This window comes from Sus scrofa, chromosome 6 (assembly GCF_000003025.6).
Source record: "Sus scrofa isolate TJ Tabasco breed Duroc chromosome 6, Sscrofa11.1, whole genome shotgun sequence".
NCBI lineage: Eukaryota > Metazoa > Chordata > Mammalia > Artiodactyla > Suidae > Sus > Sus scrofa.
The window spans coordinates 61,927,342-61,946,146 of record NC_010448.4 but is presented as its reverse complement, the minus strand read 5'-3'; the positions used below and the strand labels follow the sequence as shown (position 1 = coordinate 61,946,146).

General features: G+C 48.9%; 1 protein-coding gene and 1 long non-coding RNA gene across 5 annotated transcripts; one reads left to right on the top strand and one right to left on the bottom strand.

Moving 5' to 3' along the window:
* LOC110261329 lies at positions 442-16,884 on the top strand. The gene is made up of 2 exons (XR_002345385.1): positions 442-781; positions 15,303-16,884. It is a non-coding gene; the product is annotated as an uncharacterized LOC110261329 (long non-coding RNA).
* On the bottom strand, positions 4,193-16,605 carry LOC110261322 (zinc finger protein 773-like). 4 transcript variants are annotated; one of them, XR_002345383.1, is made up of 4 exons: positions 15,288-16,521; positions 11,329-11,455; positions 10,782-10,880; positions 4,193-6,266 (listed from the first exon to the last, which is right to left on the bottom strand). XR_002345383.1 is itself a non-coding variant. In XM_021097330.1 (4 exons), exons 1-4 carry the CDS (start codon positions 16,584-16,586, stop codon positions 5,179-5,181), a joined length of 1,677 nt encoding a protein of 558 aa, XP_020952989.1. In that variant the 5' UTR covers positions 16,587-16,605; the 3' UTR covers positions 4,193-5,178. The 4 variants fall into 4 exon arrangements, 3 of the variants coding, with proteins under 3 accessions (XP_020952989.1, XP_020952991.1, XP_020952990.1); XM_021097330.1 differs by having other exon boundaries at positions 16,224-16,605; XM_021097332.1 differs by having other exon boundaries at positions 16,307-16,444.

Sequence of the window (18,805 nt, the reverse complement as noted above, 5' to 3'; positions counted from 1 at the left end):
AGACCAGGTCAACAGTTCCAGTACTTACTGATGGGATGAATTTAGCAAATGGTTGCTCTCTTTTGAATATTTTCTGGATAATACCTATAAAGTTTTTACTATGTTTTTTAGTTAAATATTTTTCCTGAGGTGCTGAGAGGTTGAGGAGGCTTGTACAGTCTATTGTTAGAGATCTCTCAGCATGGTGCTTAGCCCAGCATGGCCACAGAAATCTGGATTGGTTTGGCCTTTGGAACCACAGAGCATTTTTCATCCATGCCCCAGCACTAGGTGCTGTTTGGCCTCTGCCATTGAGAAAGAGAGCCAAGCCTTAGCTGGCGGGATGCGGCGCCGAAACTACATCACCCAGCGGGCTCTGCTTCTGCGTGTGCAGCAGGCGCTTATCCAATGAGTACCCAGGGGAGCGGCGACGGGGGCGGGGCAGTGGGGGCGGGGCTTCCGATGACGTCGCTGAGGCTGCGGCGGCTCAGTGTTTCCCGCGTGGGTACCCCTGCTCCGCTGGTCCTTGGACTGCTTCCCATGGTCCCCTAGGAATCAAGTAAGGAAGGAGAGCGAAGAAATAGGACCTGCCTCTGTTCCTCTGCACGCTGTGACCCCCACCTGGTGCCTGTAGGCGGTGTCCTGGGCCTTGGGTGCCTTTCACACGAGGGAAACAGAGGCAAAGTAAGGGTTAGCCGAGGTCACGCCCGGACTAGGGCCGAACAGATGGGGAGTCCACCAAGCTTGAAGAGCCCGCCGGGTTTACAGGGTCCGACGGCGACGCTCGCTGGGAGGGACGCAGGTAAGCGGGGTTTAGGCCCCCAGCCACTGGAACCCTACGTGCCGTTAGCCACAGGGCCTTGATAGAGAGCATGCTGTCGTTCTAGGACTTTCCGCTTTCCACTCTCCGCCTTAAAGTGGGGAGTACCCAGAGGTGAGGCATCTTGGCCCATGGCCTTTAATCGAGACCATGGATTGTGTGGAGCACTTCTCATTTCTGGAACCCAGTAGGATGAGGTCTGCAAGGGGTTCCACGCATAAGAACTAGCATGTGCATTTCTAGGATGTGGCACTCAGCTTGCAAGGTTCTATGCTATAGAACCGCAAGTCTATGCTATGTCTCTGCGATCAGAGAGCAGGTGGGCAGGGATCAGCCATGGAATGGTACTTGAGGAGCTGGGCCTTTATTTGAGGGAGGTGGGGCCATAGCTTTAGCGCCTCTCGAGGTGAAGACTGATTGTTTCCCTCGTGTTTCGTCAGCCATATTTTCGTCTAACAAAACCTAGTGATTTGTATTTTTTTATTTTTACTCTTTTCTTGATTTGATTTGCTATATATTTTTTAATCAAAATAAGGATTTTTTTCCCACCTGTATTAATTAGGACTATAGCGCTGTAATTTTTATTGTACTCATTCGATTTTTTTTTTTTTTTTTGTCTTTTTGTCTTTTTGCCTTTTCTAGGGCTGCTCCTGCGGCATATGGAGATTCCCAGGCTAGGGGTCTAATCGGAGCTGTTGCTGCTAGTCCATGCCCAGAGCCACAGCAACACCAGATCTGAGCCGCGTCTGCGACCTACACCACAGCTCACCGCAACGCCGGATCCTTAACCCACTGAACAAGGACAGGGATCGAACCCACAACTTCATGGTTCCTAGTTGGATTCGTTAACCACTGAGCCACGATGGGAACTCCTGATTAGATTTTTATATCAGTTTTGTTGGCCTCTTAAAATGAATTGGAAAGCATTTGACCTTTATTTCCTGAAAGAACAAATTATTTATTCTTTTAAGTGTTTTGTAGAATTCACCGTGAAACTTTTTAGGGCTTAAATATCTCTCAGTGTTGTTTGAGAATTTCTTACAGTTTTTGACTATGCTCTTTTTCCCCTTCTTTTTGGCTGCCCCTCGGCATATGGAGTTCCTGGGCCAAGGGTCATATCTGAGCCAGAGTTTCAACCTACTATGGCAACACCGGATCCTTTAACCCACTGTGCCACCAATTTCCAAGTAATTTGAATAAAATAACAATTCCAAATATTTATTGCTAATATATAGAAGTGCAAATAATTTTTGTATATTGGCCTTTTTATCCTGGAACCTTGCTAAACTCAGTCATCCTCAATCATTTGATCTAGTAACTTTTTAGTGAATAAGTACAAATTTTCAACATAATCGTGCTTTATGTGAATAGACAGTTTTCGTACTACTTTCATAATCTTTAGGCCTTTATTTCCCCCTTGTTTATAATGCAGACCTCTATCTAGTAGTACAATGTTAAGTGGAAATGAGGAGCATACACATGTTTGCATCATTCCCAATACCAGGGCAAAAGCATTAGGCTTTAACCATCCAGTATGTTAGCCATTGTCTTTTTTAGGCGCCCCATATCAGGTTCCCATCTAATATTGACTTCCAGAGAATGTTTAGTATTCACTGGTTTTGAATTCTGTGAAATGCTTCTACTGCATCTTTACTTTAGTCTAATAATACAGATTACATTATAGATTCAATTGTTAAATCATCCTTGCATTCCTGATATACAGCACTAGGTTATGATTTATGTGTTTTTGTTGTATGTGTCTGGACTCAGTTTGCTAAAATTTTGGTTAGGCTTGGTTTTATCTGTGTTCGTGTGGATGTTGGTTTGTAATGTTTAATACCATAATCCAGTTTTGGTATTGTGTCAGTGCTGGATTCATTTAACTAGTTGGAAAGTGTTTGAATCTTGTTTTGGAAGAATTTCTATGTATTTGGTACTGTTTTATCTTTAAATGTTCTTACATGCTCTGACAGCCACTGAGAAAAGAGGAGTCCTATAACCACAAGGAACTGAAACTGTCCAACGACTCAAATGAGCAGGAACAGAATTTCCTTTAAACCCTCCAGAATAAAAATCACAGCTTTACCAACACCTTGAGTTTAGCCCAGTGGGATGGGTCCCACTGGACATATGACCTACAGAACTATAATAAAATTGTGTTGTTTAAGCTATGGGAATGTGTTAATTTGTTAGGGTAGCAATAGCAAGCTAATACACTAACATTATTCTTTGAGTATTTCTTTACTTCGTAATGCAAGAATATTTTCCAGGCTCATGTTATACTTTTCCAGCCCCAGCCTAGAAAGAGCCTCTTACCTAAGGAGTTCTGGTTCTTTTTATTGAAATGCTGTGTTCATAAGCCAATAACTGGACATTTAATAAGCTCATGGCTGCTGGAATGCCACTGCTTTCTAGGCTGTCTCAGAAGAGACAGGAGATATGTTCCATATGTGAATATTTCTATGTATATTTAAGTTTGTTTGTTTGTTTTTTCTTTTTGACCATGCCCACAGCATATGGAAACCTGTGCCAAAGCAGTGACCTAAGCCATTGCACTTAAAATGCTGGATCCTTAACCTGCTTGTACCACAAAAGAGAATTCCCTGGTGGCTCAGTGGGTTTAGGATCAAGCATTTTAAGTGCAGTGGCTGGGATTGCTGCTGTGGTGTGGGTTTGATCCCTGGCATGGGAACTTCTACATGCCTCAGGGGCAGCCAGAATCAACCAGTCAGTCTACAAAGGTTTCGCAAGACTGGATATTTAAAAGGACTCTTCTGACTCTAACAACATACTCAGATAAGGCTTTTTTATAGGCAAAGATAACGTACCATAAGAAAAAAGGATACAGGGGAGTTCCCATCATGGTAGAGCAGAAATGAATATGACTAGTATTAGTATAAGGATGCAGGTTCCATCCCTGGCCTTGATCAGTGGGTCAGTGTTCCAGCACTGCCATGAGCTGCAGTAAAAGTTGCAGATGAGGCTCAGATCTGATGTTGCTGTGGCTGTCGCATAGGCCAAGTGGCCACAGCTCCGATTCGCCCCCTAGCCTGGGAACTTCCATATGCTGTGGTGTGGCCCTAAAAATGCAAAAAAAAAGGAAGAAAAAGAGAAAAAGAATACAATAGCAAAAGTACAATCAATAAAACAAATGGATGAATTGGATTTCATGAAGATTTCTACTCTAGCAGTTCCCACTGTGGCACAATAGGATGCAGGTTGGATTCCCAGCCTGGCACAGTGGGTTAAGGATGCAGTGTTGTTGTAGCTGCAGAGTAGTAACTGATCTCGTCCTAGCCTGGGAACTCCATATGCTGTGGGGCAGCCAAAAAAGAAAAAAAGAAAAAATTCTACTCTAGGAAACTGTTAAGAAATGAAAATCAAAGCCATAGATGGTGAGGAAATATTGGTTAAGCATTTATCAATGAGTAACTTGTATCCACAATATATTAAATTGCAGGACAATTATTTTAATAGTAGGCAAAAAACTTTGAACAAATAATTCACTAAAGAAGATATATGAATGGCAAACACACAGGGAGAAAAACTCAACACTGAGTCTTTAGGGAAATGCAAATTAAAACCATAATAAAATCCTACTACACATCTACTAGAATGGCTAAAATGAATGGCCAATGTCTTACATACAAAAGTCAGCAAGAATGAAGAAACTGGAAATCTAATACACTCCAGGAAGAAATGCGAAATGGCATATCCATTTAAGACACAGAGTGGCCAGTTCTGAAGAAGTTAAATGTTTGGATCAACTTCCAGCACGACAGTGTGAGGAACTTTGCAGGCCTGCTTCCCAGTGAAACTGGTGAAAATCATAAAAACACCATTTAATGCCTCTGGAAATGATCCTAAGGATAACAGCAAATGAAGAAACGTTTATTTAAGAAAACCTAATATTCCAGTAAGAACAGCAAGAGACAGTCACATCTGAACCAAGACCACACATCCTCCCCTCCCCTTGCTCCAAACTCAAGAGATGGAAACTCCATTCTGGACTGATGCAGCCAAGGTTACAGGGCTCCCTCTCTCTGAGATGGCAGGCAGTGGACTAGCCTCTCAGGAGGGGCAGTATGTCAGCAGTTCTCATCCTGCTCCAGTGTGTGTCAGGATGAGTGACAGTCAATTGTTGGCTCACTCATTAAATGCTACTCTTCAAGCTTCTGTAAGCTTATGGTATGACAGAGACATGCCCTGTACTCTTGAGGCCTTTCTCCAGTCTGAACTTACTGGTGCCAAACAGGGTTAAGCCTTTGGCTGAAACCTTTCTTCACATCCTGTATTCATAAGGCTTGTCTGGGTTGTGAAGTTTCTGTTGCTGAACTGGCACAGACCTTTGGTTAAAGGCTTTTCCACATTAGTTACATTCAAGATTGTTCTCCACTGTGAATTTTCTGGTGTTGAATGAGGTTGAAGCGCTGGCTAAATGATTTCCCACAGTTGCTACACTCATAAGGCATTTCTCCAGTGTGAATCCTCCGATGTTTGACAAGGCTGGAGCTATGGCGGAAGAATTTCCCACATTCCCTGCACTCGTAAGGTCTGGCTCCAGTGTGAACCCTCTGGTGTTTAACGAGGCTAGAATTCTCACTAAACAATCTTCCACATTCATCGCATTTAAAAGGCTTTTCTCCAGTGTGAACTTTTCGGTGCTGCATGAGACTAGAGCTTTGGCTAAAAAATTTTCCACATTCACTGCACTCATAAGGTCTTTCCCCAGTGTGAATTCGCCAGTGATTAATAAGGCTTGACTTGTGGCTATAGAACTTCCCACATTCACTGCATTTGTAAGGTCTTTCTCCAGTGTGAACTCTCTGATGTTTCATGAGGCTTGAGTTAAAGCTAAAGAATTTTCCACATTCACTGCACTCATAAGGCCTTACTCCAGTGTGGATTCTGTGATGCTGGACTAGTGTGGAATTATGCCTGAAGGCTTTTCCACATTCACTGCATGTAAAAGGCTTTTCTCCAGTGTGAACTCTCCGGTGTTGTATGAGGTCAGCATTGCGACTAAAGGATTTTCCACATTCATTACACCCATAAGGCCTTTCACCAGTGTGCACTATTTGGTGTATAAAAAGGTTGGATTTATGGCTAAATAATTTCCCACATTCACTGCATTCATAAGGCTTTTCTCCAGTGTGTAGTCTTTGGTGCTGAACAAGTAAGTATTTCTGACCAAAGGCTTTCCCACATTCACTGCATCTGTAATGCCTTTTTCCTGGGTGAAAATCCTCTGTGCTTTCAGTGCTCCTGTGTGGCTCCCCTCTGCTCTGAGCCACTTGATGCCTGAGGAGACCAGAGCCCGTTGGGGAGTGCTTCCCACCCTCTTCTCCTCTTACAGGTTTCTCTCTAGAGCTCAGCTGCTGGTGTTGGTGAAGCTTTGCTCTGAGCACTCCTGCGTAAACACTCTGCTTGGATGGGGCCTCCTCAGCCTGCACTCCATGCCAACAACCTGAAAGCAAAGAAATGCTAATGAAGCGGATGCAGAGTATGTAGACATCAGAGGGACAGGCAATACCCTCACAAATGTGTCTGGGATTACCAGCAGGCTCACAGACCAGGAGGACTCCTGAGGAGCTAGGACTCCAGGATGGGCTGCGGCTCAGGGAGGACAGATAAGGTCTCCCCAAACTCCTCTGCAAGTGGTTCAGCAGGGCTTTAGCTGCTTTCAACACAGGTACACGGTGCAGTAGGGTGTGTCCAGGCCCATATCAAGGACATGTGTTCACCTCATGACACATTTAGTGAATGCTTGCACTGCATCCTGGAACACTTGACATTCTCCTGCTGCTTCAGTATCCTCTCAAACAGGCTGAAACTTGGCACACAGGGCACCAGTGTGAGAAGGTGGGCCCCTGCCCAAGTTTCTCCTTCCTGCCCTCCTGACTGGGACCCAGTGCCATTCAAAAGCACCAATGAAACCCCTTCACATCATCCTCCTGTTCCTCCTCAGTCCCAGCCAGTGATGCTGTATCCCCTTCAAGGAGGTCCACCATGGCACTCCATGAAGTCGATGGTGCATGTCTGGCTGCTGTCGCTCTGATCGCACAGGTATTTGGTGGTCCCATTCCTAAAGATCAGTGGCTCAAGATCTTATGGACCAGGATCTCAGCAAGAATATTCAGTCCCACCACCTCCCAATTCACAGGAGGTCAGCCAATTATTCAAGAAAGGTAAAACATCCTTGCAACATTGCCAGGCTTTTCTTAGTGCTGCTGCCTATCAACGTGCCAGCTACTGCTCAGCTCTTGACCCCTGGGAGCAATCCCAAAAGGAGATCTGGCCACCACATCTCTCCTAAATGGATCCCGGCCCAGCTGAAGTCACCCTAGAGATGGAGGCTGCTGCCTATGAGAGGGGCCACAGGAAGGAAGCCTCTAAGGTCTTCCCAGACCCAGCAGCTCATGAACACGAGAGGTCACAAGGAATTATAAGGTGAAACTCAAAATTTCATGAGAGGAGATTTCATTCAAAGAGATGAAGGGGAAAGGAGCACTTAATGTGGGCTTGTACGTCCAGCCCCAGGGATGAGGCAGCTGCCAGCATTATGAAGGAGGCTAAGACACATAAAGATATTTTGGTTCTCCAAATTCAACTCTCACCTGATAGTTTGGGGCTGAAGACACCCAAGGAGGATAGAGGTATCCCAAACAGCAGGGTAGGTGTGACAGGGGCCAAAACATGTGATGAGATTCTAAAAGCCTCAGGTGAGGAACCTGAAACCCCTACCACCACTCTGGACTCAAAAGCCCTGCCGTTAACTATCCGGATTTTCATGGCCTGGAAATGCCTGATGAGAAACTGCCAAAGAGGCCCATGTGTTCCTCTGAGAAAACTGGCATGGTTCAGTGGACGTGTCAATTCTTTGGGCATTCAGACAAAGAGAACCCCGAGCACATTTCTAACCCAGGAGTCCCCTTTATTACACAGCTGCCCATGATGGTGACACCTGATGCTTTGAGTTTTCCTGTTACAAACAGAAGCCACTGCATGGCACCTATGATGCTAGAAAAAGCTAAAGTCCCTCTCAGTGAGAAACTGTGGAGCTGCCCCTGCTAGAGAAGGTGGTAAACATGCCACAATATCACTGGAAACAAGGTACTGGCCTTTGGCTGGTTGTTGCAGGCCTACTAAGAGAAGGGGAGCTTATTCCCACGGTTTCTCCTTACCAGGAGTGGCACTGAACTGTCGATTATGGAAACCTTAAAGCTCAAGTCCCCCCCACCAAGCCTCCAACATCTAACACAAATGAGTTAACTAAAGACACCTGGAGTTCCCGCCACAGCACAGCAGAAATGAATCCGACTAAGAACCAGGAGGTTGCGGGTTCGATCTCTGCCCTCACTCAGTGGGTTAAGGATCTGGCGTTGCTGTGAGCTGTGGTCTATGTCATTGATGTGGCTCGGATCCCACATTGCTGTGGCTGTGGCATAGGCCAGGCAGCTGTAGCTCTGATTAGACCCCTAACCTGGGAACCTCCATATGCTGGGGGTGGTGCGGCCCTTAAAAAAACGGAAGAAAAACAAAAGACATCCAAATAGAGCCAGTGATGACTTGGCCTTGGTGGTTCTGGCTAGTACATTTCATTCAGTGCCTGTTACTCACTGCTCACAGTCCCATTTCACCTTTACCTCTGAAGGAACACATTTTCCAAGTTGTCCATGAGTTATTTAAATAACCCAGGCACTGCCCACACTTCCTGCCAGGACCCGAGACAGGATCCATCCTTAGTTCTTTATCCGCCAGGTATCTCCCCCGCCTTTTTAATTCTTTTATTTTTTATTGCCTTTTTTTTTTTTTTTTTGTCTTTTTAGAGCCACACCCACGGTATATGGAAGTTCCCAGGCTAGGGATTGAATCGGAACTGTAGCAGCAGGCCTACACCACATCAATGAAGGATCTGAGCCACGTCTGCCAGCTACATCACAGCTCATGACAACGCCAGATCCTTAACCCGCTGAGCAAGGCCAGGGATGGAACCCACATCCTCATGGATGCTAGTTGGGTTCATTAACCGCTAAGCCCTCATGGGAACTCCTCCCCTGCCTTTTTTAGCCCTACCACAGCATGCAGAAGTTCCTAGGCCAGGAATTGAACTAGAGTGACCTAAGCCACAGCATTGTCAATACTGATCCTTAACTGCTAGGCTACCAGGGAACTCCAGGTAGCCCCCCTTTCCCATCAACCCAAGGACACTAGGCAAAACTAGGTAATATCTATTCCCGTCTTAAAAGGATTTGTCAAAGCCACAGGAGAGACTAGCTTTGGTGCCAGTACAGCAGTCACTGTCACACATGATCAAATCATGATGGCCAACCACCACCTTTCGGCAGCCCTCTCCCATCATGTACAAAGGCTGCAAAAAACCTTGGCCTTTTTTCAGCAAACCTGCAAGTCTCTCAGCTCAGATGCTCATGGTTGACAAAATGGCTTGTGACTTTACTAGCCAGCAAAGGCAGTGTTGGTGCTGTAACGCAGGTCAGCTACAGGCCGACCTATGAGGATTAGGACAAGTGGTAAAAATCTTTTGGGGGAGTCCCCATCATGGCTCAGAGGAAGCAAATCTGACTAGCGTTCATGAGGATGCAGGTTTGGTTCCCTGGCCTATCTCAGCCCAAGCGTGCTGCGAGCCATGGTGTAGGTCACAGATGCGGCTCGGTTATGGTGTTTCTGTGGCTATGGCAGAGGCTAGTGGCTGCAGCTCCTAACTGGACCCCTAGTCTGGGAACCTCCATATGCCACAGGTGTGGCCCTAAAAAGACAAAAAAACACCCCAAAGAAACAAAAACCTTTCGTAAGATAGCTGAAAGCGGACTTCCCATTGTGGTGCAGTGGTTAATGAATCCGACTAGGAACCATGAGGTTGTGGTTTGATCCCTCGCCTTGCTCAGTGGATTAAGGATCCGGCGTTGATGTGAGCTGTGGTGTGGGTTGCAGATGCGGCTCGGATCCCGCGTTGCTGTGGCTCTGGTGTAGGCCGGTGGCTACGGCTCCAATTAGACCTCTAGCCTGGGAACCTCCATATGCTGTGGAAGCAGCCCTAGAAAAGGCAGAGAGACCAAAAATAATAATAATAATAAAATAACAGAAAGCTTCCAAAAGACCCCCTTAAACCCGGAGGTGCCTGATCTGTTCTCTTGGGTTCCCCCACTATGTGCGGTGCTGGCTGCACCTGGATTTCAAACCCTCATTATACACCTGATAGGACTCTTCTTAGCTGTCACCTTTGTCAGTGCTTGTCTTCCGTGGCATGACCAAACTATTCCAGTCACTGCCAACATCTCCACGACCCAGGTGGCAAGTGTTGTTCGTCCCAGTGAGTTGTTAATGATGTTGAGACACCACAGGGTTGGCTGCATTGCCAACCCTCCCAATCTTCCTGCTGCCTCGGTGTCCCCACCTCCAGGCTGTGAGCCCCTCCCCAAGAAGCACCAGTGTGAGAAGGCTGGTCCCTGCCATTAAGTCCCCCTTCTTGTCCTCCTCTGAGGTGACCTAGTGACTTTCAAATGCACCAATAAAATCCCCTCGTGCCTTTCTTTTCTAGTGTTACCCGTCCCCCCGCCCCAACCAAGAGAGGCCCTTGCCAACAGGTCCTCCCCTCTGTCTGCCTCCCCTTAGCCCTCCCTCCCACATGATCCCCTCTGGACCCCTCTCCCCCTCCCCCCCCCCCCCCCCCGCCCCAGGACCCGTGAGGATGGTGAACTTTGTTTGTACCCTTAGGCGCTCTTAGGTTTCTTCTCGTGGCTGCGCCTGACAGGCTGTGTCATAAGAGTCCAAAGTGGACCTACTGTTGGTAAGCTCTGCAGAGGGGGCAGTGGGGGGCAGCCATGGGTCAGAAAACAGTGTAGACCTGAGAACTAGGCAGCTCAGGAAGAAAAGATGGAAATCCGCCTTGGCCCCTGGACAGACACCTGCTGCGGTTTGATCCCCTCCCCAAGGGCACACCCCCCTTCCTCCCTCCAAGTACCTGTTGGCCTGGTTGCACGCATGGCTCCACTGGCAGACAGAAAGGGCTCTCCCCACCGCTCCAGCTGAGAAATGTCATGCGTCCTGGAAGATGTGAGTCCTGAGGGAGGAACGAGGCAGGCAGGTCAGGGCAGCCCACGCCACAAGAAGCCACGGGAACGGAAGCTGAATGTTCCAGAAAAGAAGGCTGGAGAAGGATCCTGCAGGAACAACCCAGTGGAGCCGTGGCCATGTTGGTGCCTCCCTTCCTGGCACAGGCAGATTCCACATCAGCCAGAGGAAGTGGGCAGAACTGGGGCACAGAACTGCCATGGATGTTCACAGCATCACCAGGCCAGGGAGAGGCCAACAGCGTGTGATCTGCTCTCTTGACGGCCACACTCCTGATCCCCAAACTCTGTCCTGCACGTGGGGTCCGAACGGGTAGCACACCCAGCCCAGACTGTCGTTCACAACACAGACTACAGGACATGGGAAGGACGCAGCACCCATGGACCAGCTCTGGGAAGAGCAGAGCGCCACCTAAGCCACGGGTGTGAGGACCTTACCCAGAGAGGCCATCAGTGAGAAGGTCTCCAGCATCACACTGCGGTACAGGAGCCTCTGGGTTTCATCAAGGAGCCCCCACTCCTCCTGTGAGAAGCAGACAGCCACGTCCTCAAAGGTCACTTGTCCCTGCCGGACGGGATGGTTAAGTCTGTGTGCAGCCTCCTTTCCCAGGAGTCCCTGCACCTCCTCTGACAGCCGCCCTCCTTGCCCGCTCCCCACCTTAGAGGAGATGCCAGGCCCTGGTGCCCACTCTCTACTGGCCGTCCCGTCAGCCACTGTGTCTAGCCCTCAGCAACAACAGCCAGGGGAGCAGATGGCATCCAGGCTCTGGTCCTCCCCTTCTGCCAGACAGTTCGTCTGGGATCCTCTAGATTATGCTTCCCAGCCATGCCCAAAACTGAGTCACCGTTCTCCCTTCAGTCCTAGTACGAGGGCCTGGGGCCATCAGTTTATACTCCCTCCCAACAGGTACATCATTCTTTATACCACACCTCCCCTCACGGCCCCGAGCCCTCACTGCCACCCTCTGCACTGCATTGTGCATCTCCTTGCCTCCCATGTGCCAATGTGCACACAGCACCCTGAGGGTGCTTGGCAGATGTGATGAGAATCCCACGTGCCCCAGTACTCCAAAGGCCCTAGCTGCCAGGGGCATGTCCCCAGGCCTGTTTTAAGGCCTCCCTACTGGGCCCTAATCCTTGCTCCCTCCTCAGCCACCAGGAACCAGACGCAGATCTCAAGTACACTCCGCCCTCTTCTTCTGTGTTGCACAGCTGCCCCCTCGCCAGTCTCAGCTTCCTCTGATGTTTATTCAAAGCTCAGATCCACTAGTCTCACATCAGGCCTACCAGCTGTCCCAGAGGATCCCAAGTAACCGTGTGCTCATCTCCAGGTCCCAGCGGGGATAAGCACCTGAGCCTAGGGACCCCACAGCTGGATGAATAAGCAGTAGTGCCAGCTTTGCTGTCATCTCACTGTCTCGTCTCCACATCCATCTCCTGTCCGCGCCCCGCGGAAACCTCCTCACGCCTACAGTGCCTCCCTGTGGCCACTGTCCTCCCTCGTGTGTTTCTGTGAAGCCCACCGTCATCCAGCAGGAGACTAGGAATCCTTGGCCCCACCCTCCCCTCGCTTGTTACCTAACACCCTGCCACTGGGACTTGAAGATGCCCCAGCCGAATCAGATCCCCAGCTCCACCCTGGTCCACACACCATCCACACGGAGTGTCTCCAATCCGAACCCTTGACCTAAACTCCAAACGTGTGTCCAGGTGCCCCCTCGGTAAATCTACTCAACTGTCTCTGGACCATTTCGGTTCAATGCAGGCGGAACGTAATTCCTAATACTCCCGCTGAAAATCACCAGCTTCAGGAGTTCCTGGCGTGGTGCAGTGGTTAACGAATCTGACTAGAAACCATGAGGTTGCGGGTTCAATCCCAGGCCTTGCTCAGGGGGTTAAGGATCTGCCATTGCCATGAGCTGTGGCGTAAGTCGCAGATGCGGCTCAGATTCCGCGTTACTGTGGCTCTGGTATAGGCCGGTGGCTACAGCTCCGATTTGACCCCTAGCCTGGGGACCTCCATATGCCATGGGAGCGGCCCTAGAAAAGGCAAAAAGACAAAAAAAAAGAAAAAAACAAATCACCAGCTTCAACATGGTGGTTCTGCCCTGCTTCTAGCAACTCAGGCCAGACGTCTCACAGTCACCCAACTCTCCCTCTTCTGTCTCCCACCCTCCACATCAGAAACACTGTTTGGGGAGCTCCCTTTGTGGCACAGCAGAAACGCATCTGACTAGGATCCATGAGGATGTGGGTTGAATCCCTGGCCTTGCTCAGTGGGTCAGGGAATCCCACGTGGCTGTGGCTATGGCATAGGGTAGCAGCTGCAGCTCTGCTTTGACGCTTAGCCTGGGAACCTCCATATGCCGCGGCTGTGGTCCTAAAAAGCAAAAAAAGAAAAAAGAAACTGCTCAGGAGTGCCTGCTGGGGCGCAATCCCCAGCCCAGCCTGGTGGGTTAAGGATCTAGCATTGCCGCGACTGCAGCACCTAAGTCTGATCCCTAGCCTGGGACCTACATGTGCCGCGGGGCAGCCAAAAAAAAAAGTCTACTCAAACACACTCCACAACACCTCCCATGTCCACTGCCCCCAGTCTGGCCCAGCTACCTCCACTGCTTACCCTGACTACTGCAATAGTTGCCTCCCTGCAACCCCCCAGTCTATTCTCTGCTGCAGAAAAGCTCGTCAAGCCTGAGTCCGATCAGTTTCTTCCTCCGCTCCCAACCTTCGGGCTCCCACCACTCAGAATAGACGCCCATTCAGGTCTAACTCCTGCTTCCTGCCATGTCCACCAGACAGCAACAGAGACCAGTCTCGTCTCCAGCATTTTCTAATGTTGATCACTGTGAATGCGATTTCTAAGTGTTAGGCCAGTGGTTGCCAGAAGTGGAAACCAAACCATAGAATTCCTGGTCTGGAGTGAGGGATCTGCCCTCAGCAGAGGACCTTCCAGGAATCTCAGACGGAGGAGTAGGGAGAGAACAGGAAAGGAGTGCCAGGACACTACAATCCTGGAGCCCATGCAGGTAGGAGGTGAAAACGGTGAGGCTCTGGGACAGCCTCTGCTGACCTCTGCCTGGTCTGGAAGCCATGCCGCAGCCAGATTAACTTATGGAAAAGGAAGGCCCTGAGAAGGAGGCAACTATGTTGGGCGCCAAAGGCTCACCCACAGTGCCCCCCACCATCTGCTTCGGGCCCCAGTTTTGCCTCTTACCAGCTGTGTGATCTCGGGTAAATACTCGACCTCCTGTGCCCCAGTGCTGTGACCTGTCAAATGAGGATAACAGTGTCCACCCGATGGAGCTATTGTTTGCATCAAACTCATTCCTACACGTGAAATAGCAAATATGGATCCTTTTAACTGCCTCGTAAGTGATCCTTCTGTCAACGTTTTGGTGCAAATGAACTGTTCGGTATGAAAAGTATTTTTTAAACATACCTTTTATTTATTTATTTATTTTTGCATTTTAGGGTGGCATATGGAGGTTCCCAGGCTAGGGGTCGAATAGGAGCTGTAGCTGCCAGCCTACACCACAGCCACAGCAACGCCAGATCCGAGCCACATGTGCGACCTACACCACAGCTCATGGCAACTCCGGATCCTTAACCCACTGAGCAAGGCCAGGGGTCAGATCTGCGTCCTGATGGATGCTAGTCAGATTTGTTAACTGCTGAGCCACGGCAGGAACCCCTAAACATACCTTTTTAAAAGAACGAAATATAAAAAAACATGATATTGAAGATACTTGACTCAATGAAATGCTCAGCAGTATATTGAAATGTCAACCAATTATTAAGTGCTTATATCTGTTCACTTATTTATTTATTTATTTATTTTTGCCTTTTCTAGAGCCACACTGAAGGCATATGGAGGTTCCCAGGCTAGGGGTCCAATTGGAGCTGTAGCCACCAGCCTACACCACAGCCACAGCAACGCCGGATCCAAGCTGCATCTGCAACCTACAACACAGCTCACGGCAATGCCGGATCCTAACCCAATGAGTAAGGCCAGGGATTGAACCCTCGACCTCATGGTCCCTAGTCGGATTCATTCACCACTGAGCCACAACGGGAACTCCTCTGTTAACTTTTTAAATCCGTGTTATTTTAGTTGTCTAGGTGTGTATATGTATGTACCTACCAACTAGTGTATATGTATGTACCTACCAACTAGTGTTAAATGAGTATTTCATAAACTCGCGATGTAATAACTGAGGGCTTGACCCCGAGAAAACTGAGTAGATACTAGTGCCATTGGCAGCCTGGCTGCCTGCTATACACTCTCTTGAAGGCCCCTCCTAGGGGCATTTCCATTGGAGCAGTTGCTCATCCCTCCTGCTTTAAAAGCTGGGTGCTTAGGCACCAAAGAGGATGCTCTGCTAGCCTGGCTGACTCACCTTTTTCTCTAACAGGAGTGGAAATGAGTCCCCGCTGAGCCTGGAGTGGCAAATCTGCACGACTGAATCAGAGTCCTGGATTCTTAAACCCTATAAGCCTCCATTCCTCCACACTCCAGCCAGAACCACTTCACAGCACAGGAATACGCCCCTTTGGAGGCAATCCCACCCTCCAAGTTTATCTGAGAGAACAACATAAAGATTCTCCCTCCTAAATATGAGCCCCAGGACTTGCTCTGGGCCAGGCCACCACTCACCATCCCCTGGGTATATTCAGCCCAGATCCCTCCCCAGAACCCAATAGGTCACGTGACACTTGGGACACCTCAGGGTTACCATGTACAAAATCTAGTCCCCGAAACGGGCTCCCTGCACTGAATCCCCCAGCTCCACTCTTGCAGGTGTTCAGGAAACAAGAAGCAAAAGTGCAAACCAAAAATCCCTACTTTTTCAGAGCGACGTCTGGTGCGGTAAGAAATCCTGTCTGTTGAGTTTTTAAAACCCATTGGAGAGTTGATCATTCCTCCCCGTCTCTAACCACCAGCAAAAGCCCAGCCCCCCGCCCCCGAACTATTAGTCTGTCGTACTGACTTCCTATAGGGAGACCTTTCATCACCCCCATCCCAGTCTGTTTTTCCCTGAGAAGCCTTTGGAAAACTGAAACATAGGTTGAGCCCTCCGTTTAGTCACAACCCTTCGCGGCCACCAGCAGCCTCAGAACGAAGGTCCCCGCTGCTCGCGCTGCCTTTTCACGTGTGTCTCGTCCCCTCAGAAGCGGCTCTGTGCGCAGCTGAGACAGACCTCGAGGTAAGACTCCGAGTGGAGTAACTGCCCCAAGGCTTTGATTTTGCCGGTCCCTCGGCCTGTAAGCCCCTGCCACACCCCATCACACTCGCTGGCAGAAATGGGGACCCCCACCCACATGCTCCTACAGACCTGGGCCCAGGTGCTTGAGCAGGGGACGGTCAGCGGGCCCTTGAGTGTCCGAGGGGCTGAGCGTCTAGAGGACGAGCGTTTACCTGAACCGGGACCCTCCGCGCGGCCGCCGCCATCGGAGTCTGAGGGCTGAGAGGGGCGGGGAGCGGAGGACCAGGTCGGGACCCAGGCATCCCTGCCCCCGACCCAGAATCGGGTTACCCTCGGCGTCGCTGCCGAACGCCAGCACCGCCTTTGTGCGTTGAAGACAACGGCTGCCTCCTCTCGAGCCTTCTTGCTCTCGTGCCCCAAGCTCAACACCAGGTTTCCGGAGGCTCTAATCGGGAGGACGGACCCTAAGGCGACGCCGGAAGTCCCGCCCATCGGGTTCCACACACTTTAACGTCTGTTTTCTTGGCGGAGCTTTTAGCAGCCTCGGAGAGCAGCGCCTGCTGGATAATGTAGTTCCCATGTCGCCAAACGTGGAGAGAGTGGACCGCTGCAGAGAAGGCGGTGGGAAAGAAATTAGGGTCCGGAATTCGGCCAGATTGTCATCTAGAGACTTTATTGTAGGTGCCCCTGTATTTCAATGTCCCTGCACAGTTGGTGCTCCAATCTTTCCTCCTCTTGAAGGATTTAAGGGATCTTGACCACAATAAAGCCGTTTCCCGGGAACAAAGCAGTTGTGTATTACCAAGTTTCCTCCTTTGCTAGGGGGTCGGCCATATCTGGATGTAGGTGATGAGAGAGTCGGGCGACCTCAAGTGTTCACCATCCTCCCTCTCCCCAAACATAACTGTGCTCTTTCCCTCCTTATGGGCCCCGCTCTAGTGTGCCAGCAGGACACTAAGCCTTTTTTTTTTTTTTTTTTTTAGCGCATATGGAGGTTTTGGTTTTGCTTTTGCTTTTCAAGGCTGCACCCGCCCGCTTATGAAGGTTCCCAGGCTAGGGGTAAAAGTCAAGTCAGAGCTATAACTGCCCTCTCCAGCCACAGCCACAGCCACACAGGATACTAGACGCATCTAAGACCACACCACAGCTCACGGCAACGCCGGATCCTTAACCCACTGAGCGAAGCCAGAGATCAAACCTGCAACCTCATGATTCCTAGTCAGATTGTTTCTGCTGCCCCATGATGGGAACTCCAGCAGGACACTAAGCCTTAAAACCCATAAGCCAGCCCTTCTCTCCTGCCAGGTTTCCTCCCTTCATCCCTTCTTACTCTGTGTTCCACTACCCATCTCCCTGCAGGTAGGAAGCATGCTAGACTGTTGACACCAAGCAGCGATTGATAAAAGAGATGCCAACATTTTATTGTGTGTTCTCCCACCACCTCTTTCACCATTGACTCTTTTGTGTCAATCTTCATTTCTCCGATTTTTCTCCTGTTTTATCTGTGGACTAAGTAGTGACCAACTTCATCACAGCTTTGGAATGACTCATTGTTAGAACGAAAAAGGGTTATGGGTTTGAAGCTGAAGTAAATAGAGGCAGGGAGTCCAGAGTGTTGAGGCATCAAGTAGGTTTATTGACCAGCAAATGGCCAGGAGTACTGAGAGAAGGCTCAGGCTCCCCAGTGTTAAGGGGCCTGTGGCTGAAGTCATCTGTGTTAGGTTAGGATCAGGCTACATGGGAGGGGTAGGAGGTGAGGATGAGACAGTTCTAAGATAGGGTCATGAGACGGGTAGGAGGAAAGGGCGAGAATGTTCCAAGATAGGGTTTGGGTTGAAGATTAACAAAATGTAGGGCAGTCATCATTCAGGAATAGTAGGTTCTTGGCAAGATAAGGGGGTCAGAGCTTTGAGCAGTTTAATCTGGCTCTAAGACTCATGAGTGCAAAAGATGACGAAGCATTCACTCCTTCCTGGAACATTCTGGAACTAGGTGTTCTGTACCAGTTGATTCTGGAAAGGAGGAGAAGAAATGCCGTGTTAGACCAGCCAAGGATGGGCTGGCTTCCTGAAACCTCAGGAAAATGTACCCTCTCAAAGAGAGAAGCAGATTCTTTATCACTTCGATCAAATGACAGATCAGGATGAACAAATACAGTTCGTGAATGAACTTGTTTGTTGAAACTTTCATGTAAGTGAAAAAAAGTGAGCAGAGAAATAGTAAAAATATAAGTAAAAAGAGTTCCCTAGTGGCATAGTAGTGTTTGCTGTGGCAGGTGTTTGATCCCTGGCCCAGGAACTTCCACGTGCCTTGGGTATGGTCAATACATATATAATTTTTATATATATAGGCATATAATTAAAAAAAATATATATATATATAGAATGTAAAACACTCGAGCACAAAGTGGTAGTAATGGACCACACACATGGGATGACAGAAATCCAAGTGGCTTTATTTAGAAAACACCACAATGTGGCACATAATGGGAGGGAGGGAGGGAGGACTCAGGAGGGTTAGTCTCCTCAATGAATGTGAGATAATGTGCAAAGAAACGCCCATTAAGCCAAGCACAGGAATTATTAAAGCAGATGTATAATTCATATTTGTTAGGCTACAAACAAAGCATATTTTGGCAAGCATAAGGTTCAAGTTAAATTATGTATAGGAATACCCTGGCGGCCTAGTGGCTAAGGATCTGGCATTGTCAC